Source organism: Eschrichtius robustus, chromosome 12, assembly GCF_028021215.1.
Source record: "Eschrichtius robustus isolate mEscRob2 chromosome 12, mEscRob2.pri, whole genome shotgun sequence".
NCBI lineage: Eukaryota > Metazoa > Chordata > Mammalia > Artiodactyla > Eschrichtiidae > Eschrichtius > Eschrichtius robustus.
This window is the reverse complement of record NC_090835.1, coordinates 2,009,408-2,034,119: the sequence shown is the minus strand read 5'-3', so window position 1 is coordinate 2,034,119 and position 24,712 is coordinate 2,009,408. Positions and strand designations below refer to the sequence as shown.

Here is a 24,712-nt window from a genome sequence, read left to right as displayed (position 1 = left end):
GGCTTGGGAAGACCACCTGCTCCCCCAGTTCGGTCCCTGCGCCCCTCTGAGCTGCACCCAGAGAACGGTGCTGCTTCCAAGGGCCCCAGTGATCCTGGTCCCCTGCTGTCTACCCTCAGTGCCCAGCGTACGCAGAGGCCATTAGCGTGGGTGGGCCCAGACCCAGGCCTGCCGGGGCCGCGCCTTTTCTGTGTGGGAAACTCTCTAAGCTAGACTGGGAGTGGCGGGGGAACTGGCGCTCTGAACGTGGCAGGAAGGATCTCTGCAAGTGGGGGTGGGACAGGCGGGGCTCCGGGGTGCGAGCGTTTACTTTTCCCTTAAATGTCCACACTCCTATCTCATTCCCACTACCCCCCAGCTTCTGAGAGCCAGAGCTAAAGGATTCGCTGCTTTTGCAACCTGAGTGGCAAAACTTTGGGCCCCAAGCCAGCAGACGAGCACTGTGGGCCGTGACCCACCGTCGTCCCGGTGAGAACGAGAAGCTCCATGGAAATGGGAGAGGGAGGCCCCGCTGAGGCAGGAGCCCGGCCCGGGCGCCCATGAGCTGAGAGCCGGCCGTGAAGGAAGGAGGGAGGCAGGGACCCCGGGATGGAGCTCAGGACTGAGTCTGCTGGGCCGTTGCTCCTGCACAGGAGGCCCTGGAATGCCCTGGGAGGACCCGGAGCTCCGGCCACATCCCTGGAAAGCAACACCCTGCTGCGGCCTCGGGTGTGAAACGGTCCCACTCCCAGCCCCTGGGCCAAGGTCCACACCGCTGGGCTCAGGCCAGTCCTGGGACGCGCCATGTGTGGTGGGGACAGCGGCTGGCTGGCAGGAAGGGCCCCACACCCTACCCTGTGCCAACAGGGCCTCCCGCGGGAGGAATCCTGCTTCTTCCTTCCTGGAGGGCAGTGCTCCCATCAAGCATCCAGGCCACAGGCGGGGTAATTCCAGGCCTTTATCTGGCTGGCACCCTGGAGGCCAGCTCTGGAGGGCTGGGCGAGGCGGCCAGAGGGCGGGAGGAGGTGGGGCAGCCCCGCCTGCCTGCCCTGCACCCCGGTCAGCACCCGCAGCCCCAGCTCTCTCCGACGTCCTTGCTGTCCAGCTGGATGTGGTCAGCGCCCTTCTCGCTGAGCAGGGGGCCCCCGTGCCGCATGACCAGCTCCGTGGCCACCCTCACGAAGGCCTCCTCCACGTTGCTCGAGTCCTTGGCTGACGTCTCGATGGCGCACAGGATGTCGTGGTGCTCCGCCAGGCTCTGCGCCTCGGCCAGCGGCACCTCCCTCAGCTCCCTGAGGTCCGACTTGTTCCCTGCGGGGAGGTGGGGCAGTGGTGAGGCCCAGGGCCCAGGCGGGCGCGGCTACAGCTAAAGGCAGAGAGCCCTAGACTCTATCTGTAATGCTCTTATCCCATCCTTTAGTCCCTCATTTCATCTCTTCCTTATCTTTGCCAGGGGCTTGTGCATTTTATTGCTTTTTCCTAAGAAATAGAAGCGGGAAGGTTTGGTGAAAAGAACAGGGTGCTTAGAGCTGGAAGAAGACCTGGGTAGAGACGCCAGCTTGCTGTCACCTGCTGTGTGACGCTCAGGTAACTCAATCCATCTCTGAGTCTCAGCCTCCCCATCTACGATGCCACCTTCCACGGAGTAGGGATTAAATGACACAGTGGACACGAGCTAGCACCTAGCGGGCACTCCACCAATGCTGAAGTTAAAGAAATCTGGCCTTGCTGTTTTTTTTGGCTAAAATTTTGTCATTATTCTGATTATTTATGCTCTCCTATTTTCCTTTGGAATTTTTAAATTCTCTGTAAGATTGTGGGTTTTGATTATTTTGCTTTTCTGATAATAAGAGCACAGACTACAGCTGCCCCTGAGAGCACACCTTTGCTTCTCCCATGAGGAGTGAGATGTTTCATTATGTTTTAAATAATCTGGTCAATTGCTCTTTGGTACAATTTCTACAAGAATTTTTTTTAAGTCTCTAAGTGATTGACTTTTATAATGTGATTATAGGGACAAAAAAAAATAGATAAGCATCTGTGAAGATCTAGGGACTTCCCTGGTGGTCTAGTGGTTCTGGCTTGTTGCCTTCACTGCCGGGGCCCAGGTTCAATCCCTGGTCGGGGATCTAAGATCCTGCAAGCCACGCGGAATGGCCAAAAAAAAGGAAAAAAAATATCTGAAATTTCTTTGGTAACCTTAAACAATGCAGCAACCAATTTCAATGTTTGGAACTTATTTGGATCCTGATTTCAACAAACTGAAAAGAAAAGCACATGTGATATTTATGAGCAATTATAAATCTGACCACAGATCAGCTAACTTGATTGTATTAGGAGATGTCAGTATGTTTTAAATGTGAAAAACGTACTGTTATTATATATTTTTAAGTGTTTGTATCTTTTATAGATTCACGCTGGAACATCTGCAAATGAAATCATTTGGTCTTGGGATTTGCCTCAAAATAATATGAGGTCGGGGGAGGGGCCGAGGGCTGAAATGAACGTGGACAGGACTTGCCGTCTCTGCTGAATCTGGGGTTTGTTACGCTATTCCTTTTATGTCCTTGTATAGAATGCTCTATGATAGAATGTTTTATTTTAAAAGTCCTGGATTGGGAATTCCCTGGCGGTCCAGTGTTTAGGACTTTGCACTTCCACTGCAGGGGGCCCCGGTTCGATCCCTGGTCAGGGAACTAAGATCCTGCAAGCCGAGCGGCGTGGCCAAAAAAAATAAAAAACTAAAAAAAAAAATAAAAGTCCTAGATGAAAGGGGAGCATCAGGCCAGGTGGGGAGAGCTCCCTTCCTGCCCGGGGCGTCCAGCCCGCCTAGAGCACCCACACCCCGGCCCAGGCCCATCTGCACTTGCTCACCTTAGAGGAATCAGCCTGACTGTTGGGACGAGGACCCCAGGGACCACACACATGGTCCAAAGCTTCTTGAATCCAGGCCCGGGAAGTTTATGCAGGAGGAAAAGGTAAAATGGAGGTCACGGCACCCCCTGCAGCGTCGGTTCTCAAAGTGGGATCACTGTGTCACCTGGGAACTTGTTAGGAATGCACATTCATGGGCCCACCCAGCGCTCCCGAATCAGATGCTCTGCGGGTGGTGCCGGTGTCTGCCCTCCACCAAGACTTCATAGTGACGGGGAGGAGCGTGGACACCTGAGAAGCGCCCCCTGCAGGGTGGCCGACAGAGCAGGTCACTGAATTACGATCGGCCACGTTTACGTGCTCACAGGCTATGTGGACCGGGATAAATGACTTCACTTTTCTGACCCTCGGCCCCGTCCCTGACACACGAGGAGCAGGCAGGGTTATGAGAACACACATGATGAAGACTGAACTAGCCTGGACCAAGGTGTGGCCACGTGGCGACCGCTTCCTGGCCTGCGTCGTCTCATTTCCACTCTGACTGTAACTTTACAAGTGATTAGCAGGATCCGAATTTTCTTTTTTTTTCGGCCGCGCCTCGTGGCATGTGGGATCTTAGTTCCCTGACCAGGGATCGAACCCGTGCCCCTTGCAGTGGCAGCTCAGAGTCTTAACCACCGGACCACCAGGGAAGTCCCCGAATTTTCTAGATCATGGTCCTGGCTCCGCTCCTACCTGGCCAAGCTCAGCCCTCTCTGTGCTCTGCTTGCCCTTCGTTTAAAAAGGAGAGAGAGACTGAGACAGACAGACAGACAGACGGGTGGACCGCAGGGGCCCCCGCTCACCGATGAGCAGCTGCACGATGTTGGCGCCCGCGTACTTCCTCACGTCCTCGATCCAGTGAGGCACCGACAGGAAAGAGCTCCTCTTGGTGATGTCGTACGCCAGGATGGCCCCGTTGGCACTGCGGTAGTAGCTCTGGGTGATGGTGCGGAAGCGCTCCTGGCCAGCCGTGTCCCAGATCTGCAGCTAAAGAAACAGGGGTCCCGTGAACCCAGGGGTGCAGCCGAGCGCAGGGGACGGGGAGGCCGAGCCCCCAGACCCACCCCCAAAGCGCTGCTTCCGGGGGCAGGCCACCGGCCACACCTCGGCAGGCACCACGTAGGACGGGCCAGAAGGTGGACAGAGCGGAGAGGCCTTCTGAGCCCCTGGAAGGCAGCTCAGCGGCCTGAGCAGGACGGGGGGAGCAAAGGGGAGGCGGGCAGCCCCGTTTCCACCTCCAGAGTCCCAGGACAAGGGGGTGGGTTCTGCACCATGGCGGGAAGCACACTGGACCCCGAATCCTCTCTGCCTGGGACACCAGGCTCGCTGCCGGCGCCGTGTCCAGTGCCCGCCCCTCTGGGCCGTGAGTGCCCACTGCCCTCGCTGTCGGGAGGCCCCCAGCACTCGGCCTCTCTGTTCTGCCTCAGCGGCGCCGGGGAAGATGCTCACGCTGGGCAGGGACGGCCCGGGGAGGCTCCTCTCAGGCGGCCTCTGCCGTCAGCTGACACAGCCTGCTAACCCTAACCCCGGTCCCAACCCTCCTCCGGCCCAGGTCCTCACTTCACCAGCACCCATCAGGGCCGCTGCCGGGCCTGCCTGGACGGGCGCCCGGGGGGCGGGAGCAGCCCTGGCTCCCAGCAGCGGCAGGATGGCGGCAGAGACCCCAGGTAGGGCGGCGGAGGCTGGGCCGGGGGCCGACCTGGACGGTCACTGTGCCCGGGCCAGGAGGCTGCGCCGCGGCGGGCACCAGATGGGCGGGTCCAGGGCTCTCGGCGGCTCAGGGCCTGCCTTCTCCGCTCCACAGGCCGCAGGTCCTCGGGGCCCTGAAGGTGACATCCAGGCCATCCAGCCTCCTCCGCTGGCACAAGCACTCTGGGCGCCTCTTTATCCCGTTCTCAAGGGGCGTCCAGGGTGGGGACAGACCCAGAGGCCTCAGACAGTTCCTGCGGGCAGGGCTTCTGGCCCTGGCACTGTGGAGGTGACCACCTCTTCCTGGGCCTCACAAGAGGGGTCCACCGGTTGACACGCTCTGAGCCACGACTCGCCAAACCAAACCCCCGGCCTGAGACGTCCCATTTGCTCTGCAGGGTGAGAGGCTCCAGGAAGCAGGCCCCGGGGCACAGCTCACGCAGGGGTGACGTGAAAGGCGGGACCTCGGCACCACACCAGCCTGGGATCCAGACGACCTAGGACTCCCCTCCACACCCCAGAGGGGAGCATCAAACACAGAGGCCAAGCAGACACGGGAAAAGGCAACTTGGCGGAAACAGAAACTAGGCAGAGTTTCTCAAAACCATCTCCAAAATAATCATCAGTGTTTTCAGAGATAAGAAAAGGTCCATGAAATGATAAAAGAACACTCTTATTTTAAGTAGAGGGAACATTCGGAAAGGAAAAACGAGCTCTTGAAAATTAAAAATATAACATAAATGAAAAATGCAACATAAGGGTTGGAAGATAAACTTGAAGAATTTCCAAGTAGGGGAAAAAAATGCAAAGAGATGGAAAAGAGAGAAAAGGAATTGTGGAACCAGCCTTGAAGGTCCACCATCAGGACAGTAAGAGTTTTGGAAAAAAAAAGAATAGTAAAATCAAAGAAATGCTTCAAGAAAATTCCCCAGAACTGATTGAAAAGGCCCATTAAGTACACAGTGGAGGAAAACAGACCCACACAAGACACTTGGCCGTGGGAACTCCAGAACAGTGAGGAAGAAGAAAGGACCCTAAAAAGTTGCAGGGAAAAAAAAAGAGAGAAAGGAAAAACGGGTTTGAAGGCTTCACAGAAAAGATCCATATCGCATTAGACATTCAATGAAACGATGCCTAAAATTACAAGGGAAAATAATTTCCAGCCTAGAATTCTCCACCTAATCACTATGAGTCAAGCGCAATGGTTTAACAAAGGCATTTTCAGACATAAGGGCCTCAAAAAATTTACCTTCCTGCCCCCCTTTCTAAGGAAGCTGCTGAAATCAACCAACACGAAGAAAATGGGGGATCCAGAAAGAGAATTCAACTCAAAAGAGAGGCGAAGGGAAACCCCGGGGTGGTAGGGAGATCCCAAGACAGCAGCCAAGCCGCGAGCCAGGATGCGGGCCGGCCGGGAGCCTCCAGTTCTGGCAGAGTATTCAGTGGCCGTCGAGGCCTCCCTCCTTAAAACAACCCGGAGACTGAGAAAAACATGGGAGGCTACTGTTTTCAGGATGTAAACAACACAGCACGAGACCCTAATCCTTGAAAGAAGCAAAACTCGTGGAAGGCGCCTCAGGATTGCCAGCACTCTACTGGGGACGGTTTCCTGACCACAGGACAGGGGGCTAGACTCCAAGCAGGGCACGGGGCCTGGAGCAGCTGGTGTGACTGAGATGAGGAGCGATGTCGGGGGGGCCCCTGGTGGGTCCTAGCCCGCGGGCTCCACGCACAGGGTGAGGCTCCCAGGTTCTAACCAGAGAGGGGCTCCTCCGGGGGTGAGGACACACCAGGGGTGGAGGCTGAGTAGTGCTGGGGGATATTCCAACCCAGCCACGGGGAAGAGGCCGCCTTAGCACCTTGCGAAGGACCCAGATACCGAGCTGAGACATCAGGAAGGCTGTGCCCTACGAGTGAGGACCACGGCGAGAGGCGGGCCTCCCGACACCTGCCCAGGAAACCCTAAACCAAGCTCTCAGGTTTGGAGGCCGCGTTCTGTCAAGGTAAAAGGCTAGAGAAACACTGTCAGACTTGCACCTCTCTGCCCTAACAGAACATGAAGACAAGCTACACAGGTTCAAGGTGATCAGCCAGTCACTGAATTGACTACTAGGACATGAATCAGTGCCCTTCAAACACGATCCAGAGTCACTACCCAGTATCAACCAGTATTTCCAGTATACAATTAAAAAACTGCTAAACATGCAAAAAAAAAAAAAAAAAAAAAGGCAATTTGACCCCAAGAGAGAAAAGCAGTCAATAGAAAATGATGCCAAAATGGCCCAAATATTGGATTTAGCAGACAAAGACTTTAAAGCAGTTATTTTAAATATGATCAGAGAATTAAAGGAAAATATGTTCAAAGAACTGAAGCAAAATATCACTCTAAGTGGGCAAATAGGGAATTTCAGTTAGAGAAGTGGAAATTATTTCTAAAAACATATTTTAAAAGGGTCAAAATTCTAGAACTTAAAAGTACAGTAAGTGAAGTGGAAAACTCATTTGATGAGCTTAAACAGCAGAATGGAGACAGAAAAAAAGAATCAGTGAACTTGAAGAAAAATCAATACCAAGTATTTAATCTTTGATTAAATAAGATCTTAAATCTTAAGATAAACCTCAATAGGGCTTCCCTGGTGGCGCAGTGGTTGAGAATCTGCCTGCTAATGCAGGGGATGCAGGTTCGAGCCCTGGTCTGGGAAGATCCCACATGCCGCGGAGCAACTAGGCCCGTGAGCCACAACTACTGAGCCTGCGCGTCTGGAGCCTGTGCTCCGCAACAAGAGAAGCCGCGACAGTGAGAGGCCCACACACCGTGATGAAGACTGGCCCCCGCTTGCCGCAGCTAGAGGAAGCCCTCGCACAGAAACGAAGACCCAACACAGCCAAAATAAATGAATAAATAAATAAATAATAATTAAAGGTGCTAATAATTAAAAAAAAAAAAGATAAACCTCAATAAATCTCTAAAGATTGTATTCTTACAGAATATTGCTCTAGCCACAGAAAATCTAAAACAGAAATTAAGAACGCTCTGGGAGAGACTTCTTCAAGAAGATGGAACTGAGAGGCAGCAAGACGTTGCGGGGACAATTACACAGGATGTGGGGGGCAGATAGAGAGGGTGAGTGTGCCAATTAGGGGAGAATCTGGAGCTGAGTTAATGGTAAATACATAGACCCCACGTGGAAACAAGATGATCACTACCACCAGGAAAAACGAGGGAGCACCGGGAGTGAAAGACAGTGCTACATGGCTCAGCCGTGAACAGCTCTTACTAACCAAAACGTGTTCATTCAGCCATTTCAACAGCGCTTACTGGACACCTGCTCTATGTTCTAGGTACCAGAGAGAGCAGAGGACACAGACGCAAACTCCTGGGCTCAAGCTTACAGTCTAGTGCAGGAGACAGATGCTAAGTAAGATAATAACAAGTAATACTCATATATATTTGTTTATATGGAAATACAGAATATAAATAAAATATTTATCATAAAATAAGTAATACAATAATCGGTATGCTAGATAGTGATAAGATGGAAAAAACAAGCAGAGGAAGAAGTTATCAAGTATGGTGAGGAATGACGTTTTAGATAGGAAGGCCTCATTGAGATAACAGTTGGGTAAAGATCTGAAGAAAGTTAGCTAGCTGTGCAGATGCCTGCGAGACAAGCATTCCAGGGAGAGAGAGAGCAAGTGCAAAGGCCCTGAGGCAGAGACATGACGGGTGCACGAAGATCAGTGTGCTGGGAGCAGAGTGAAAAGGGAGAGAGAAATGAGGGATGACCGAGGAATTGGGCCAGATCATGCAGTGCCCTGGAGACCACAGCAAGAACTTTGTCCGTCACTGTGAGTGAAGGGGAAGCCAGGGAGTTTTGAGCCAATCAAATTTACTTTTAAACAGGATCAGTCTGACTACGGTATGGAGAACAGATCAAAAGAGAGCAAGGCCAGGGAATTCCCTGGTGATCCAGGAGTTAGGATTCCATGGGTTCCCTGCTGAGGGCGCGGGTTCAATCCCTGGTCGGGGAGCTAGGATCTCGCAAGCCGTGCAGCCAAAAAAAAAGAGGAAGGACAGAAAAGGGGAGCCCATTTAGACGGTTGTGGCCATAATCCAGGTAAAAGACCACAGTCGTAGCAGTGAAGTTAGGGAGAAGTGATCAAACTGGGGCTATGTTTTGCGAATAGAACTGAAAGGAACTTAATGCTGATCTAATCAACATTACCACACACCTCTACTGGGAGGATGCAAAGTGTGTGTGTGTGTGTGTGTGGTGTGTGCGTGCAAGCGCACACGCGTGCGTGTCTGTGATGGGGGCTAGGGTAGTGCTGAGAGTTAAACCCTCATATTCCAAAGCAGGAAGTCAATAGATGATGCGTGTACCTGGGAGAGGAGGGCTAGCAAGACAAGCAAGAGAAGGAGAAACAGAGAAGAGCCGGAAGTGATTGCCCCTAGAGGTTGGGGGCAGAGGGGAGTTATCAGGGAACCGTTTCGTAACAAGCCTTGTTGAACCATCATACACAAGTGTAACCGATAACAATTAAAAATAAATTAAAAACCCAACACAATAGCTACAGATTACAGTATGTGGGTCAACCAACTCGTGAAATCTGGGCAGTAATGGAGGAAATATTTTTGGAAAGTAGGTCCTTCTCATGACTGGTAATATTCTCATCCTACTTCCCCACATCAGAGCCAGGGGAAGAGGAAGAGCAGGGTCAGTGCTCGGGCCCGGCAGCCTGAGATCCTGAACCAATCCTGCCACTTCCCACCTTGGTGTCTCCAGGCTAAAACCTAATTCAGTTTTCATCTGTCAAAAAAGGGGCCGTAAGGGTGAATGATAGACTCAGCGTGCTCAGAGCCGGGCGCAGAGAAGGGGCTGGATAAACGCGTCCACTTAACAGTGTTACTGAGCTGGCATCATTTGGGGCTGGCGTTTTTAATACACGCCAAGGAGCTTTAATGCAAAGTAGAACACGTAAAGCGCTCAAAGAAAGGCACACCGGGCTGTATGCACGACCACACATTTGTTCATTCAGTACGAACTGAGCGTCGGCCATGTCCCAGCCCCTGTTGGAAGGACTGGCAATGTTGCAGGGGGTGAAACAGGAACAGAGTTCCCTTTCCAGTAAAAAGGAGGCAGGTGAGAAGAAGGCCAGTGGGATACTTGCAGAGAGGGGGGACGAGCACCCTGAAGAAAGCAAAGGTAACGGGAGGGCCTCCCCGCATGGCACCTCCGAGGGTGGTCACAGAAGGTGGCACCTGGGCTGAGGCTCCTGCCGGTCGTGGGGACAGTGTTCAGGCGCGGGGGACAAAGGCCCAGAGGCAGGTCAGAGCCTGCCACGCTGGAAACACAGCAAGGGCAGTGTGGCCAGACGGCAGCAAAGCAGCACCCCGGAAGGCGAGGCCGTCGGCGGTGCCGGAGCCAGAGCCTGAGGGTGGGTGTTACTTCACTGTGGTGGGAGACGGCGGCAGATCGTCCGAAGCAGGGGATGTGTATCAGACGCCTCTCATTCCGCTTCGCGTGTCTCAGCAGCACCCTGTGCTCCAGCCATTGCCGCAGCAACCAGCCTCGCACAGAAACAGCATTCGAGCCTCCCTGATCCTAGCCCGGGAGGCCCGCTGGAAACCACCGAGCACTCGGGACCCGTGACCCAGATGAGAGGGACCCACCCGCCTATGGAATGACACTCAGCCAGCGCAGGGCAGGGGATGCCGGGCCCGATCAAGCCCCACTTGCCCACAGAGGGACCCACATGAGAATGCAGCCTCCACAGCCTTTCCTCCCTCCTCTGTTCTAGAAGCAGACAAGCTCCGCGCACGCTCTTGCCTACGGCTGTCCTCAGGGAGCCCAGGCAAAGCCGGGACGTGCCCCGACTTATGTCTGTAAAGCTGCCGGCTGCTGGGTGGAGGACGGTCCTACAGAGGCGGCCCTACGGCTTGGCCTGAATGCCCCCTGTGCTCCAAGAGCTGGGAGAAGCCCGGCTGGGAGCGGCCCCGCTTTCCGGCAGCCAAGCACGGCTCCTCCACCAGGCAGGGCCCCGGGGAGGCTGCGGAGAAGGTTAACGAGGCTGATCGGCCACCTGAGCTACCGGAGAAGCAGGCGAGCAGAGCAGCGTCGTCCTGAGCCATCTCCTGGGCAGCACAGGCCCGGGCCCTGCCTTAGAAACCAGAGCGGAAGCGCCGCGTGGATGCAGTGGGGATCTGCGCAGGGGTAGTGCGGGGACCGCAGTGGGCAGAGACCGTGAGCCCCACGTCACAGAGGAGAAAGCCGGCTCTGGAGGTGCCGTGATTGGCCGAGGAAGGCGTCTCGGCATCGTGCTGGGTCCAAGCCCGTGTGCCTGCCTGCTCCCCGCCACAGACCACGGCAGGGGCCCAGGAAATCATGGGTGTGGAGGTCCCTCTGCTCTGCGGCTCCCGCGCCTTCACACGCATCACCGCCAAGCCGGCACCAGGCTCCCTGCGGACGGCCTCCACCCGCCCAGCGCCCGGTCCACGCCCCGCACGGCAGCCCCTGTGGAGCCGCCAGAACCCGGCTGAGATCCTGCAGCCCCTCCGCTCTCCAGCCTCCGCCCTCAAGTGCGTCCCCCGAGCCCTCCGCATCGCCTGCAGGCCCCACAGGACCCGACTTTCTGCCGTCGCCCACCCCGCGTGTCCAGCTCCCGGGAGGCCGCATCAAGGCCCCTGCCTGAAACGCTCTTGTCCCAGACCCTCGCCATCCCAGCCCCGCACCCCACGGCCCCTCCTCAGCCCCTCCACCGCCTGGCGGGACACAGGCGCGCACGCACACTTCTTAAATGTTTACTGTCCCTCCCTCACGTGGGACTCTTGAGGGCAGGGGCTGTGTCTGGCTGGCTTTCTGCGTAAACCCACCAGCCAGCACAGCACCTGGCAGGTAGAAGGCGCTCGATGAATACACGGTCCGTCGGCCGGGTGAGCACCTGCCTGCCAAATTGAAGCCGCCACCCCCGCCCACCTCCTTCCCCACCTGGAAGTTCTCCACCTGCACTCACTGGGCAGACAGACGGGGGCCTTGTTCACGGATCACACCCGAGCCCCCTCCCCGACGCCCGCCTGCCACCCACCTCCCAGCGTGCACATCGCCAGTTTGTCCGACCTTCCCAGCCAGGCTCTCTCAACTGACAGTTGACTTTGGGGGAAATTCTCTGGGCTGCTGATACCCAGAGCGAAGTCGGGAAGCATCTTTGGGGCACAGCGGGTAGGAATGAGGCCCGGCCAGGATGGAAAAGGGCTCCCAGAGCACGGATGCTCGGGAGAGGGGAGCTGCCCCCCTCCAGCTCCGCAGGGGTCAGTCAGGTGAGTTTCAAACAGGTGGGGTGGGGATTTCAAGGGGAAGTACGGTATCAAGGTGAGGGACGAGGCTATTTTCCCTTCTAAGCGCCACACCTGACAACTCCCAGTTCACACCGTGCCCCTGGGTCCCCACATCCATGAAGGGTGTTATCATTTTGTCATTATCTCCTTCTCTAGGATAGACTGCATTCCTCTTGACCTTTTGGTGAACTCCTACCTAACCGTCAGGGCCCCAGTTCAAGGTCACCTGGTCAGTGGAGCTTCCCCGACGCACAGGCCTGGGCCCCACACCAAGCAGACTCAGCTTTCCTTTCTTTGTGGTCCACAGCCCTTTACTCTTGCCTCTATGACAGCATACAACACACAGGATGTCAACTGTCCCAAACTTGGGTGCCTTTGGGGGCCAGGCAGGGAACATAAAATGCAGCAAGGTGACAGAAAAGGATATCCTGCCTAAAGCAAATTCAGTAAAAAACAAACCAGCATATCACCACTGCGCAGGCCAAATGAAACGGTTCACGGTGGGAACTGGCCCAGGGCTGTATGTGCGGGGCTCCTGGTTTGTAAGTCTGCCTCTCGCCATCAAGAACGGGCTCTGGGGACTTCCCTCGTGGCGCGGTGGTTAAGAACCCACCTGCCGATGCACGGGACACGGGTTCAATCCCTGGTCCGGGAAGATCACACATGCCACGGAGCAACAAAGCCTGTGAGCCACAACTACTGAGCCTGCGCTCTAGAGCCCGTGAACCACAACTACTGAAGCCCGTGTGCCACAACTACTGAGCCTGCACTCTAGAGCCCACGAGCCACAACTACTGAGCCTGCGCTCTAGAGCCCGTGAACCACAACTACTGAAGCCCGTGTGCCACAACTACTGAGCCTGCACTCTAGAGCCCACGAGCCACAACTACTGAGCCCGCACACCACAACTACTGAAGCCCGCGAGCCTAGAGCCCATGCTCTGCACCAAGAGAAGCCACAGCAGTGAGAAGCCCACGCACTGCAACGAAGAGCAGCCCCCTCTCGCCGCAACTAGAAAACACCCCGCGTGCAGCAACGAAGACCCAACACAGCCAAAAATTAAAAAACAAATAAAACAAGAAAACAAAAAACGGGCTCTGGTGGGGACAGACCCCATCTCATTCCTTTGCAACCTGGCACAGAGCAGGCGCCTGACCAGGAAGGAAGCCCTCTGAGGGCAGGTCCTGCAGTCAGGCCAGTGGGAGCGAGAAGAGGCTGGCGGGGAAGGGGCTGCTCTCCAGGGAGGGTTCCCACGTGCCCCGGTGGGAAGTCAATTCTGCTTAGTAGGTTAAACAAACCTAATAAATAAAATCAACTGCACCGTTGGCGATTCAGGTCCCAGAACCTTTGTCCAGCACCATCCCTCCCAATGGAAACAGAAGAGGATTTTATCTGAACAGCCTTTCTCCCGCAGGATGAGGCCGGCAGTGGGAAGTTCCTTGCTTCTTCATAGCAGAAAGGGACCTTGGAAAAATTAGTTCTCAAGACAAAACTCCAAAAACTGGTTGGAGAGACCCAAATACGAGCCCCCATGCTGCTGTTCATCGTGTCTCGGAATGTGGGGAGTCTGAACCAGGAGGTGGTCTGCAAGCTACTCCCCGGCCAGCCGCTGTCACTTCTGCCTCAGTCTTCAGGGAAGAGCTCAGCCCCGGGCTTGAAAACAAGCCTTGGCCGAGAGGCAGGTGCACTTCCAGGAGCGACGGTAAAGACCCTGCAAAACCTCCAATGTGTTAGCGGGCGAGACAGGCAGGAGGGGATGGAGGCTAAGCGAGGAGAACCGGGGCAGCAACACCGGACGGGGGGCCGCGCGGACCTGACGCAGACGCGCCTCCCAGCGGCTGACGAGGGCTGCGGACGGATTCCTGGGCCCAGGTTCCTCCCGCCCCCGAAACACGACTGCTCAGGATCCCAGCGTCGGAGGCAACTTTCTGTGTCCCTTGTCACCATGCAGCTCTCCCTGTAGCGCCACCACCACTGGAAGAAGGGAGGCGGGACCCCTGGTTCCCCGCCCTGCTCCGCCAGCCGGGGGACCAAGGGTGATCAGGTGGCTTCCCGGCATCTGCGTTTCACCTCCAGCATCTTGGGAACAGTGGTGGGAACCCGGGTGATGAAGGTGACAGACGCGCTGTGAGCCCCTCCAGGCTGACTCTGCCGGAGCTCCCTGTCTCGGTACACTCCAACCTCAGGCAGCCCTGCAGGTGCATCTTAGAGCCTTTTACAAGACGGGTCCCAGGGCACAGGAAAGGAGAGCTCAGTCTGACTCCGAAACCTGTGCCCTTCGCTGTGTGCACGGCTCCTCCACAGACCATGTCCCGTGCTTTTTTCATGAAACCCCCTCCTCCTGCAGGAATCACTCAGCCTGTCCTTAAGTCCTGGCGGGAAGAAAGGCCCAGCCTCCGCCCGTGGGGGATGTGGGCAGCCTGAGCTCCCGGTGCAGCGAGGAGGGCCTGGGGAGCTGGTGGCCCTGTGCTGGCGAGCAAGGTGGGACTCACCGGTGGCCTCTTACCCGCTTGTAGCCCCTTCAGGCACAATGGGGTACGTGGGGACGAAACCCAGGCAGGACGCCAGGCAGCAGTCTGTGCCCCCCAGGGAGGTCAAGAGCAGGGGCCGCAGCACCTGGACCAGGACTTGCGGCTGGGCCGCCACCCAGCATCAGACAAAGCCAAGCCATTCGCTCCTTGGCCCAGCGCACACCTTCCAGCATGACCGGAAGGCGGCTCCCACGCCCCACGGGGCCCCACTTCCCCTGATTGGATGAACACCACGCCCTCTCCTGCCTCCGGGGCTGCACATGAACACGGCCCAGGAGCACAGCCCCTGTCTTTCCTCACTGGGAACTGTCCTCCTTCAACGCCCAGCTCCAAGCCCGGGAAGAGGACTGCGCATCGTCTGTGTCCTGGGCACCAGGCAAGCAGCCCCGTGACAGCATGGCACCCGAGCAGGAACAGTCCGAATTTCAAATATCTGGTCCTGCTATGGCCACAGTAAACACACTGCGGCTTGTAAGGCCGCGTGATTCAGTTCCTGGTTTGGCAGTTCAGTCCCTGCAGCAGCAGTATGGACGGCACTCATGCTACTTAGGTGCTTGCACGTCTGTCCCCCAAGCCAGACGTGAGCTCCGAGGCACAGGGACGCATCTCATGTGTCCTCCTTTTGTAGGTACTCAGAACAGCACCTGGGAGAGAGGAGGTACTCACAGAACAAACCCTGAACCCACTGACGTGCAGTTTCTGTCCTGGGTGTCACATGGCAACTTCCAGCCAACAACCACGGTTAAGCTCGACAGAGCACCTTCTAAGTTTCAGCTGTTTTTCCCTTTTCATCTCACTTAACTTGTCTGTTGCTCCAGACAGAAGAGGCCAGCTCAAGGCCCTGGCTCTTAAATTATAACCCAAGAAACAAAGGAAACAAAGGAAAATGGAGCAAAAAGGAATCTTTAACAATAAATGTGAGTGGAGATCAAACTTGGCCTCACCTCCAGCGGGGGACCTTCATCACGTCCCGCCTGCCGTGGGGCAGTGTGGGTGCAAACATTACCCGTGAGCCATTCTTGCCAAAACCCTTCCACCCGAGTGTCTCTGAACCTCTAAACTCAACCTCCAGTTTACAGAAAATACAAAGGATAGAGGAACAAGGGAAAAGACACCACGAGGGAAATGGGAGACAAATCCAGAAAGCGACTCTTAAAAAACATCAGTCATCAAAACAGAAGTGAGACATCGTTCTGGACTAAACCCACACTGGACTCCAGCTCAAGGGGGAAAACTCTATAAAACACATTTTGGAGGAAGTTGGGGAAACTTAAAAAATGGACTAAGTAGATGCTTATAGAAACAATGACTTGCTTAGGTATGATAACACACTGTGCTTATTCTTAAAAGCTGTATGTCGAGGTATCCAGGGGTGAAGTATCATGCTATCTGCAACTTACTTTCAAATAAAAAAATTTATATTACACATACAGAAAGGTAAGGGAAATTCAGCAAAACATGAGCAACTGTTAAATCTATGTAGAGCATATATGGGGCTTACTATGTTATTCTTCCAACTTTTCTATATTTTTTAACTTTTTCACAGTGAAAAATTGGGAAAAATAAAAGTATTAATAATATCCTGAGAATGAAAATATTACTGATAGGAAAAAGTACCAACTGGAGATCTTGGAAATAAAAAACTTAATTGTCAGAATACAGAAACTAAAAGATGAAATGAACATCGGAATAGATGCAGCTGAAAAGTAAATCAGGGATCTGGAAGGTGGGGCACGGGCTGCCAGCACACAGCACAGCAGCACACGCTGTCACTACGGAGGCCAGACCCTAAGCCCAGCTCCCGCCCTGCGCAACCTCCAGAGAACAGGGAGAATGACACGAAGGGATGAATCGAAGCAATACAAGTGAGTCCCATAGAGCTTCAGGAGTGCGGGACTTTTCATACTGATTACACCCACTGAGTTCAGAGAGGATGAATGGGAATATCCCATCACCTGGAGAGAGTGCTTTACTCACCTGCCAGGACACACGGGGAAGGCACAGTGTCAGGTGCAGATGCACGGAACGACACGGTGAGCGTGACTTGGGGGGTGGGGGGAGTGCTAGGAAGAAAAACTAAGCAGGGCGAGGAAGGGATGAAAAGTCACTCAGACCTCAAAAACATGACCCAAGGACCCCGCGACAGTGTGTGGTTCCATGTACACGTGTGTCCAGAAGGGGCAGCTCCACAGAGATGGGCTGGGGGAGAGTGGAATAGGCATGAATGCTGACGGCTACCAGGTTCCTGTCTGGGTGATGAAAATATCCTAAAGTTGACCCTGGTGAGTATTCAAAACAACAGGAAAAAACACTGAATTGCACACTTTAAATGGGGTAATTCACAGTATATGAATTATATCTCAATAAAGATTTTTTTTAAAAGGAACTTGGTACAGTACTACTTCGGACACGATGGTCAGGTAAGGCTGACTTATGTAAAGCAAAACAATAACGTGTTGATGTACACACACAGCAAACTGCCCCAGCCATCCTAGCACACGGGGGCCTTCCATCCCCCCCGCTCTCGCATGGACCCCACTCTGCAAGCTGAGGTTCCGGACCCACCTCCGGTGCAGACATGCCCCTCCCCCTCTCCCTGCCTCCCCCCCCCCCCCCCAACTCGCTCCTTCATTCAGCCAATACTGGTCAAGGGCTTATTCTGGGGAAAATAACCCGATGCAAACTGCAGAGCTGGAGTTTACGTTGAGGTATTTACCTTGTGATTTCAATATTAAGGTTGATTTTTCCCATGTATTTCATCTGTAATGCAAACATGGCAGATACTGACAATTCATAGCTGGCAAACTGAAGTTTATCCTGTGATCCATTTTTTCATCACGAAATCATCCACTGTTCGTGTCCCCACTACAGACTTAAAACCCGAGAGTAAAAAACAAGTTAAACCAAAAAAATCAAAGTGTTTCACTGAAAAATATAAACAGAGTATTTTTAATTTAAAAAAAAATCTGATTTTTACACTTCTCAGACATAAAAAAGGCAGAGGTGGGGCTTTTTGCATGGCTTGAAACTACACGGAACTTTCCTCAAGGAAAATGGAATCCCTCAGTAATCGTGGTCCAGCCTCCTCACATGGCGCCCAAGGAAGCTGACATGCGGAAGGGAAATGACCTGCCGACTGTCCGCTGTGAGGCGGAGGCCACCTCTGCAGGCCTCTGGGATCAGGACGAACCTTGTCGCCCACACATGGCGACTGCCCTCGGGCAAGGCCTGGCCTGACGTGAGCCTGGACTCTGCTTTCACAGTCAGACCTCATCTGGGACCAAAGGCCTCCTGACAGCGTGGCAGGCTCTGCTCCGGTGGCCTCTGACCCTTCTGAGTCATCAAACCCACCCTGTGATCCAACATCCGGAAATACTTATGCAGTTTCCCAAGGAGACCACTTTGAGAGGGACAGGTCCTAGCGACACATCTAAGCTCCAGGTTGTTGCCTTTTAAACAACCTGTGTGGAAAGTCACATACCTGGTCTAGGGCTACTCTGACCTCTTCCTGGGGTAGGAGAGGGAGGCCTGCAAGGCCAAGCAGGGCAGGTAAGAAGGGAGGGGACGCGTACGTAACCCACGGAGAAGGGCACTGCTAGTGACTAACGGTCCTGACTCACTACATCCCCAGAGCAGGTTGCAGACGCCTCTACCTACCAGCACTGGCTGTACGTTCAATAAAACAGCATTACGGGGCTTCCCTGGTGGCGCAGGGGTTAAGAATCCGCCTGCCAATGCAGGAGACACGGGTTCGAGCCCTGGTCCGGGAAGATCCCACATGCCGCGGAGCAACTAAGCCAGTGCGCCACAACTACTGAGCCTGTGCTCCAGAGCCCGCAAGGCACAACTACTGAAGCCCACGCGCCTAGAGCCCCTGCTCCGCAACAAGAGAAGCCACCGCAATGAGAAGCCCGCGCACTGCAACGAAGAGTAGCCCCCGCTCGCTGCAACTAGAGAAAGCCTGCACGCAGCAACAAAGACCCAACACAGCCAAAAATAAATAAATAAATTAAAAAAAAAACAACCCAGCATTATGTAGGCCATTCTAGAAGGCAGGCGCTTTCTTTTGTTCACACTGGCCATAAGCACCCCTTCTGCCAATTAATCTGAATTAATAAGGATTTGTTTAACAAGCAGATGGCATTAGTATGTTGATGTGACACCGCTAATCAAAATGTAAGAAAATGTAAAATGCAAGTGATACACGACGGCCCAGATTTCACATTGGTCCCAAACCTTTCCGTGTGTGTGTTCATGCACGTGTGTCTGTGTGTGCGCACACGCATGAGCTCACACACGTGCGTGTGGCGGCTGGTAGTGGTAGAGGGCGTGCACGGCAGTGAGGAAAAGGCGCCACACGAGGAGCTGGCAGGCAAGGTTCTGGTTCAGACCTGCCGCACATGGCTTTCATCTCCCCGTCTGTGAAATGGGATCTCACCGGGTGGCTGCAAGGACCAGGCAGAACAGAGCACGAGAACAGTGGTGAGAACTAGGGAGATGGGGGACTCAGGGAGGGAGGACTGCCCCCTTACTACTAAGCTTTACGATACCTCATGCCCAAAGCCTCTCTGCAAGGGTCACACAGGGGCTGACGGAAGGAAGGAAAACACAAAGGGGCCGAAACACCAAAGGGATGGAAGCAAAGAAAGGAGGCAGGTGGAGGCCCTGAGCTGTGAGGAGGCCCGGTCTGGGCGATCCCGCCCCCCTGTGACCCCAGCGGGCTCGCCTTCTCATACACAGCGGGCCCTCCACGGCACGGACATGGGGATTCTGCCTTCATTTCATCGCTGGGGAAGCAGATCAGTGCACAAGGGCAGCTGGGCAGCCAGGCTGAGAAGCTGAGCCTCCTGAGACCCAGGCCACCATCTCTCTCAGGGGACTCACGACCGTGTCAGCTCCCACCTGCTGATGCTCTGCTGTGCGTCAGGTCCTTAAGCTTGGGGTTGACAGGCGAACAGATCAGGAGCGGTGATGCCACGTGCCCCAGGCGGCAGAGCCAAGATTGTGACCTGGGGCCCGAGGCTCTACCACTGGCCCCCTTCCCACCATCTTCCCACAGCACGTGCTGCCTCGGGATTGGCAGAAACCTCAAGAGGCAGGTTCGTTTTGCCGCGAGGATGGTTGTCACCGGCATCAAGGACAGATTTCTTCAGACAACCAGCGTGACCCAGAACTTATCTCTTATCTAGCGATCCTTTTGCTATTTCTGATCAAAACCGGAAGAGTCAAACCAATTTTATCCAAATAGGAAAAGCACATGAGCAAGGCCAGACCCCCAGTTGGAAAGGCTCAGGATGCAAACTTTAAAAAGAAGCGCTTTGGGACCAGGAGAGCGATGGAGCGCAAGGTCCCGCAACGTGGGGCCCCGGGCCCCAGGGCAGAGACTGAGCTCTGTGCGGGAGGACCCTGGCTGCCTTCCCAACATGGGGACAGTGACCCTGACAGAAGGCCGAATAAAGGGGCCCAGCTGTCCAGGGCCGACCCGTGTGCGCGTCCCCTGTGAGGTGCACAGCCCGGTTTACATAAGAGGCCTTTGTGTCGTCCCAGATAAGGGTGGGTGAGCAGCATTCGGAAGATGTGTTCAGGATTTAGAACCGGCTGAGATTTCCTGGCGGACGGCGAGGTGCGGAGGGGCAGGTTAAGAAATAATCCTAATAATAATCCCTAGGGAGGAAAATGCTAACAGCAGCAACAATCAAATAATCCCTTATGTCTGTAATTCCTCGGTTTTATTCACAATAGCACTTTCAAGATAGACAAGAGATGCGTAGCATTGTCTGCCTTTTCTTACAGGGTGTCAGAAGTGGAAAGGAGGGTTGGTTTGTTTTTTTGTTTTTTTTTACGGTACACCCTTTTATGTCTTTGAAATTTTGAAATTCTGAACCATAAGGATGAATTATCCAAAAACATACAAGGGGAATTTGTAACTATTTTGAGTGTGTACATAGCCGTCCAACAACCCTGAGAAGTAGGCAGAACAAAGATCATTCGTTCCATTTCACAAAGGAGGAAGCCCGGGGCTCCAGGAAGGGACAAGGGACAGGCCAGGGCTAGGATGAGGCTGCACAGACCTTTGGACACCTAGTCCAGGGTTCTCCTGCAGAGACATCACTGCTGAGAGGCCAGCAGCTCCCAGAGTTGCCCCCAGCTTCAGCCTGCACAGCTAGAGCCCAGTGAACTCACACAGGGCCGCCCGGGGGGCCCGCGCCACAGCCAGAGCCTTCCCACCAGCAGGGCTGCTACGGGAGCTGCCCAGGGCTGCCTGATGCTCTGTTAGCTGACAACACCCTGACACTCCTTGGGGTTTCCACCCTCATTCCTGAAAGTCTAGAAAATGCCCAAGTCCATATGCTTCTGTCCAAGTGCGGTGACCACAGTTGTCTTTTCACTAGAGTCATTAACGTGCAGAATCTCAGGGTCATCGTTACGAACTGAGAGGGACTCAGAAGGGTGGTCAAGTGTAAAAATAGGCGCTGGAATTAGGAGCCAGGGAGACCCTGGGTTCAAAGCCTGGTTTTGCCACTGACTTGTGTGGGGCCTTGGGCGTGTCAGTCACTTCCTTTATTGTGGCCTCAGCTTCCTCCCTATAAATAAAAATCAATGAACACACAGGTAGTGAGCACCGTGTGTCTGACACTATTGTAGGTGCGGGGATTCACAGGTACACAAGGCAGTGTCCACTTTCAAGGAGCGGACACTGTACGGGACAGACCCACAAACAAGGGAATGTCAAGTCCTGGTAAATGCTATGAACCTACCCTATAAAGGGACGGAGGGCCTGGGAGGTCAGGGAAGGCCTCTCTGAAGAGGTGGCCTGTGCAGTGGCAGCCGAATGATGAAGCAGCTGCTACACGGGGATCTGGGGGTGGAATGTGGCAGGCAGGGCAGCAGATGCAAAGGGCCTGAGGCAGGCACGTTGGAAGGACAGAAAGGGGCAGCGAGGCTGGGGACTGAGTGTGGGGCAGAGGCAGGGAGATGAAGTGGCTGAGGCAGACAGGGGACCAGCTCTCCAGGTCAGGTGTTGGGATGTCATTCTGGTCGCAAGAGGAAGTGACTACAGAAATAAAGGGATTTAATTCAATCTGTGATGTTCCCAACTTTTTATTTTTTTGGCAGCAGAACTCTTCAGTCAAAGACAAGCGGAACCTCAATATAAAACCGCATAAAAGTAAGCTAGTTAAGGCCCTTCTGACCCTGCGGTCTCTCGGCCTCCCCCCTTCAGTCCGCAGCTCCCCAAGCACAGAGCAGCTGGAAAAGCGCTAGGTGATCTCTCTCTGAGGTTCCTCAAGAGCCAACGAGAGCCAGCAAGCACAGGAGAGGCGGCTTTGAGATCCTGCTGGATGCTTGCTGGACCCTAGACAGGCCTGGGAAGGTCTTAAACTAAATCCCTGATGTGGACATGCTTTCTCCAGAAACAACAACGATAAACTCTGGCTCCTCAAAGGTTCCAGTTAAAAACCACAATGTTGAAACTATAGGGACAGAAAACAGATCAGTGGTTGCCAGAGCCTGGGGTGAAGGGAGGACGCTGACACAAAGGGACACAGGAGAACTTTCCAGGTTGATGGAAGGAATCTATACTCTGAATGTGGTGGTGGTGACAGGACTGCATACGTTTGTCAGGATTCACAGAACTCGACACCTGAAGTGAGGCACATTTACTGTGTGGAAGCTGAACTTCAATAAACTTGATTTTTAAAAAAATCACATTGCTGGAAGACACCCCAGAGATAGTTTATGGGTGAGGAAGAATGACCTGCCCCCGCTGAGTCCCGAGAGCCCAGCACCCGGGGCCGGGGAGGCTGTCCTCTCACCCCACCCACCCAACTGCAATTCACAGTCTCTTCAGTGCCTGGGCCTCAGGATTCTCTGGCTGCAAGATCAGGAAGTAAATACTTGCACAGGCTTTCCCACTCCATGCAATCAGAAGAAGCAGTCTGGTATAGGGAAAGACCCCAACGCCCTGGAGTCCAAAAAGCTGGAAGAAAACTTGCACGTCTGTCACATCCCAGCTGTGTGCCTGGGGAAGCCTGCCCCGTGTGAGGTGGGGTTAATCACAAGAACACATCTGTAAAACAGCTGGCACACATCAGACTCTTGAGAAGGGTAGCCGCTGTTAACTTTTAGGGGGGTTACCATGCCTACACTGCTTTCCTGATCCCAGAAGCACCCGGCTGCCTCCCAAGTAGAACAATCTGAAGGTGACCAGCAGGAAAAGAAACCGAGAAGTGCCTGCCCTGCATTGCATAACCTGTGCTCGGTACACAGTGCACCCAGGGCTCTGCACAAGTTATCTCGCCAGGTAAACAGGAACACCCAGCCCCTCCTTGACCACCGTCAGCACCAGGAGAGGGGAAAGGGGAGGGGAGGGGGAAGGGGAGGGGAGAGGGGAGGGAAGGGGGGAGGGGAGGGAAGGGGGGAGGGGAGGGGGGAGGGAGGGGAGGGAGGGGAGGGGAAGGGAAGGGGTGCGGAGGGGGAGGGGGAGGGGAGGGGAAGGGAGGAGAGGGGAAGGGAGGGGGAGCGGGAGCGGGAGCGGGCCGCCTGCTTGTTTACGCCTATCCTTCAACTCGCCACTTCCCCGTGGCTGCTGGCAGCGTCTCAGGGCACAGACTCATCCGCGGACCCCATCCCACAGCCCTTCCCTCACCACCTGCTCCAAAGGGTGGTCCCGAATAATGACTCAAAGCTTCCTGCCACACCTTGTTCTTTTTTCCTATTCTAAGGAGACCCAAAACACACAGAAACCCAGAAGACTGTTAAAAAAAAGAAAAAAAAAAAAAAAGCAACCCTTCTGGCAGGGAGTTTCTGCTTCCCCTGTCACATCAACTCCAGAGGCACCGTGTGCATGGAAAGGCTTTTGGCTGACTTTTTCTCCATGCTGGGGCAGGAGGGAGAAATTATCCCAATTTTGCAGAAACAAAGAGCTAAGCACCCTGGCAAAAGGCAACCGGTAGCAGGCCCACAGCAGCCCAGGGAGGCCGGGCGCCACAGTACCGGGGCTCCCGGGACTCAATCACCCGGCTCCACCTGAAAACACGGAGATACCAGGAGATGCCCTGGCCCTGTGCTGCCCCGCCCAGGGCTCTTAGGAGCCGTCCCGGAGCCGGTGGGAACTCAAAACCACCAAAGAGGGGAAAGGATTTCCGTCCGGCGCAGTTCAGTCAAGTTCCCGAGCAAGAACAATGGTCTCTCACTCCGTTCGGGAGGGCTGACACCCAGGTTAAGAAACTGATTCACTAATCACAAATATTAGTTGTCAGACCACTGCCAGGACTCTGTGGCAGCCACATCCTGCCGGTTTAGTGCGGAGCCACTGCCAAAGCTCGGTCCTCTCCCCCACCTTCCGGGGCCCGTGAAGTTTTCAGTTCCTATCGGGCTGCAGCTGGGGGAGGGGACCTGGGCCGCCCCGGCCGAGTAAAGTTCCACCACCAGGTCCACAAAGAGACTGCAGGGAGGCGTGGCCAGGCCGGAAATTCTGACAAAAAGTTTTGGCCCTCCGGTCCTAGAAGCAACTACTTCCTGGTCCCTCCTAGTCGTGGGGGTGTCCCTTTCTGCCTGGGGTCCCAACCCGAGGGCCGAGCTGGGGCCTTCGACCGCGGTGGGGCAGGCCGGCCAGGCGCCCCCCGTGCCCGCACCCGAGGCGCTCAGCCACCGGGCACCGGAGACGCTATTCTGGAGCAAAGTCCCCCGGGGTGTAGCTCGGAGGGCAGGGCCTCTCCTCCGCACTACCCCCAGCACGAGCACCCCAGCGCCCCGAGGCCCGCGCTCTGCGCCCAGAGGCCGGCCCCAACGCCCAGGCCCAGGCCTGCTCGGACAGGGGGCCAGAGGGGACCCCAGCCCCCGCGGACCAGTCGGGTGCTCGCCGCGGCCCCCGACCCCGACCCCTCCGGGGAGATCCTCCAGGGCCCTGGCCGACCCCTAGCCCTGTGGGGCCCGGCTGCGCGGCGACCCCGGGCCGGGCCTCCCACCTTGACCCGCTGGCCCTGGATCTCCAGCGTCTTCATGGTGAAGTCCACGCCGATGGTGCTGCCCTGGCGCTCGGAGAAGACGCCTGTCTTGAAGCGCTGCACCACGCACGTCTTGCCCACGCTCGCGTCGCCCACCAGCACCAGCTTGAACAGGAAATCGTACTGCTCGTCCGGGTCCCCCGGGCCCGGCCCCGCCATGGCCGCGGGAGCCCAAGGGCCGGCGCTCCGGACGCTGGGGCGGCCTGGGCTCGCGCAAGCCGCGGGCCGCCTGGCGACGTGGAAGCGCCGCAACA

General features: G+C 55.1%; 1 protein-coding gene across 1 annotated transcript; it reads right to left on the bottom strand.

Annotated features, from left to right (window-relative positions):
• Positions 1-923: 923 nt before the first annotated feature.
• Positions 924-24,712, bottom strand: RAB43 (RAB43, member RAS oncogene family). Its single transcript, XM_068556887.1, has 3 exons — positions 24,420-24,712; positions 3,699-3,882; positions 924-1,290 (listed from the first exon to the last, which is right to left on the bottom strand). The coding sequence occupies exons 1-3, from the start codon at positions 24,615-24,617 to the stop codon at positions 1,040-1,042; spliced, it is 633 nt and encodes a 210-aa protein (XP_068412988.1). The 5' UTR covers positions 24,618-24,712; the 3' UTR covers positions 924-1,039.

Bases quoted from the DNA above. Each gene is read 5' to 3' on its own strand.
- RAB43 (XM_068556887.1), bottom strand. From the start codon at position 24,617: ATGGCGGGGCCGGGCCCGGGGGACCCGGACGAGCAGTACGATTTCCTG. The intron at 3,883-24,419 runs GTGGGAGGCCCG...CTGTTTCTTTAG, and splicing joins TCCAGGGCCAGCGGGTCAAG to CTGCAGATCTGGGACACGGC. The intron at 1,291-3,698 runs GTGAGCGGGGGC...ACCTCCCCGCAG, and splicing joins CATCGTGCAGCTGCTCATCG to GGAACAAGTCGGACCTCAGG.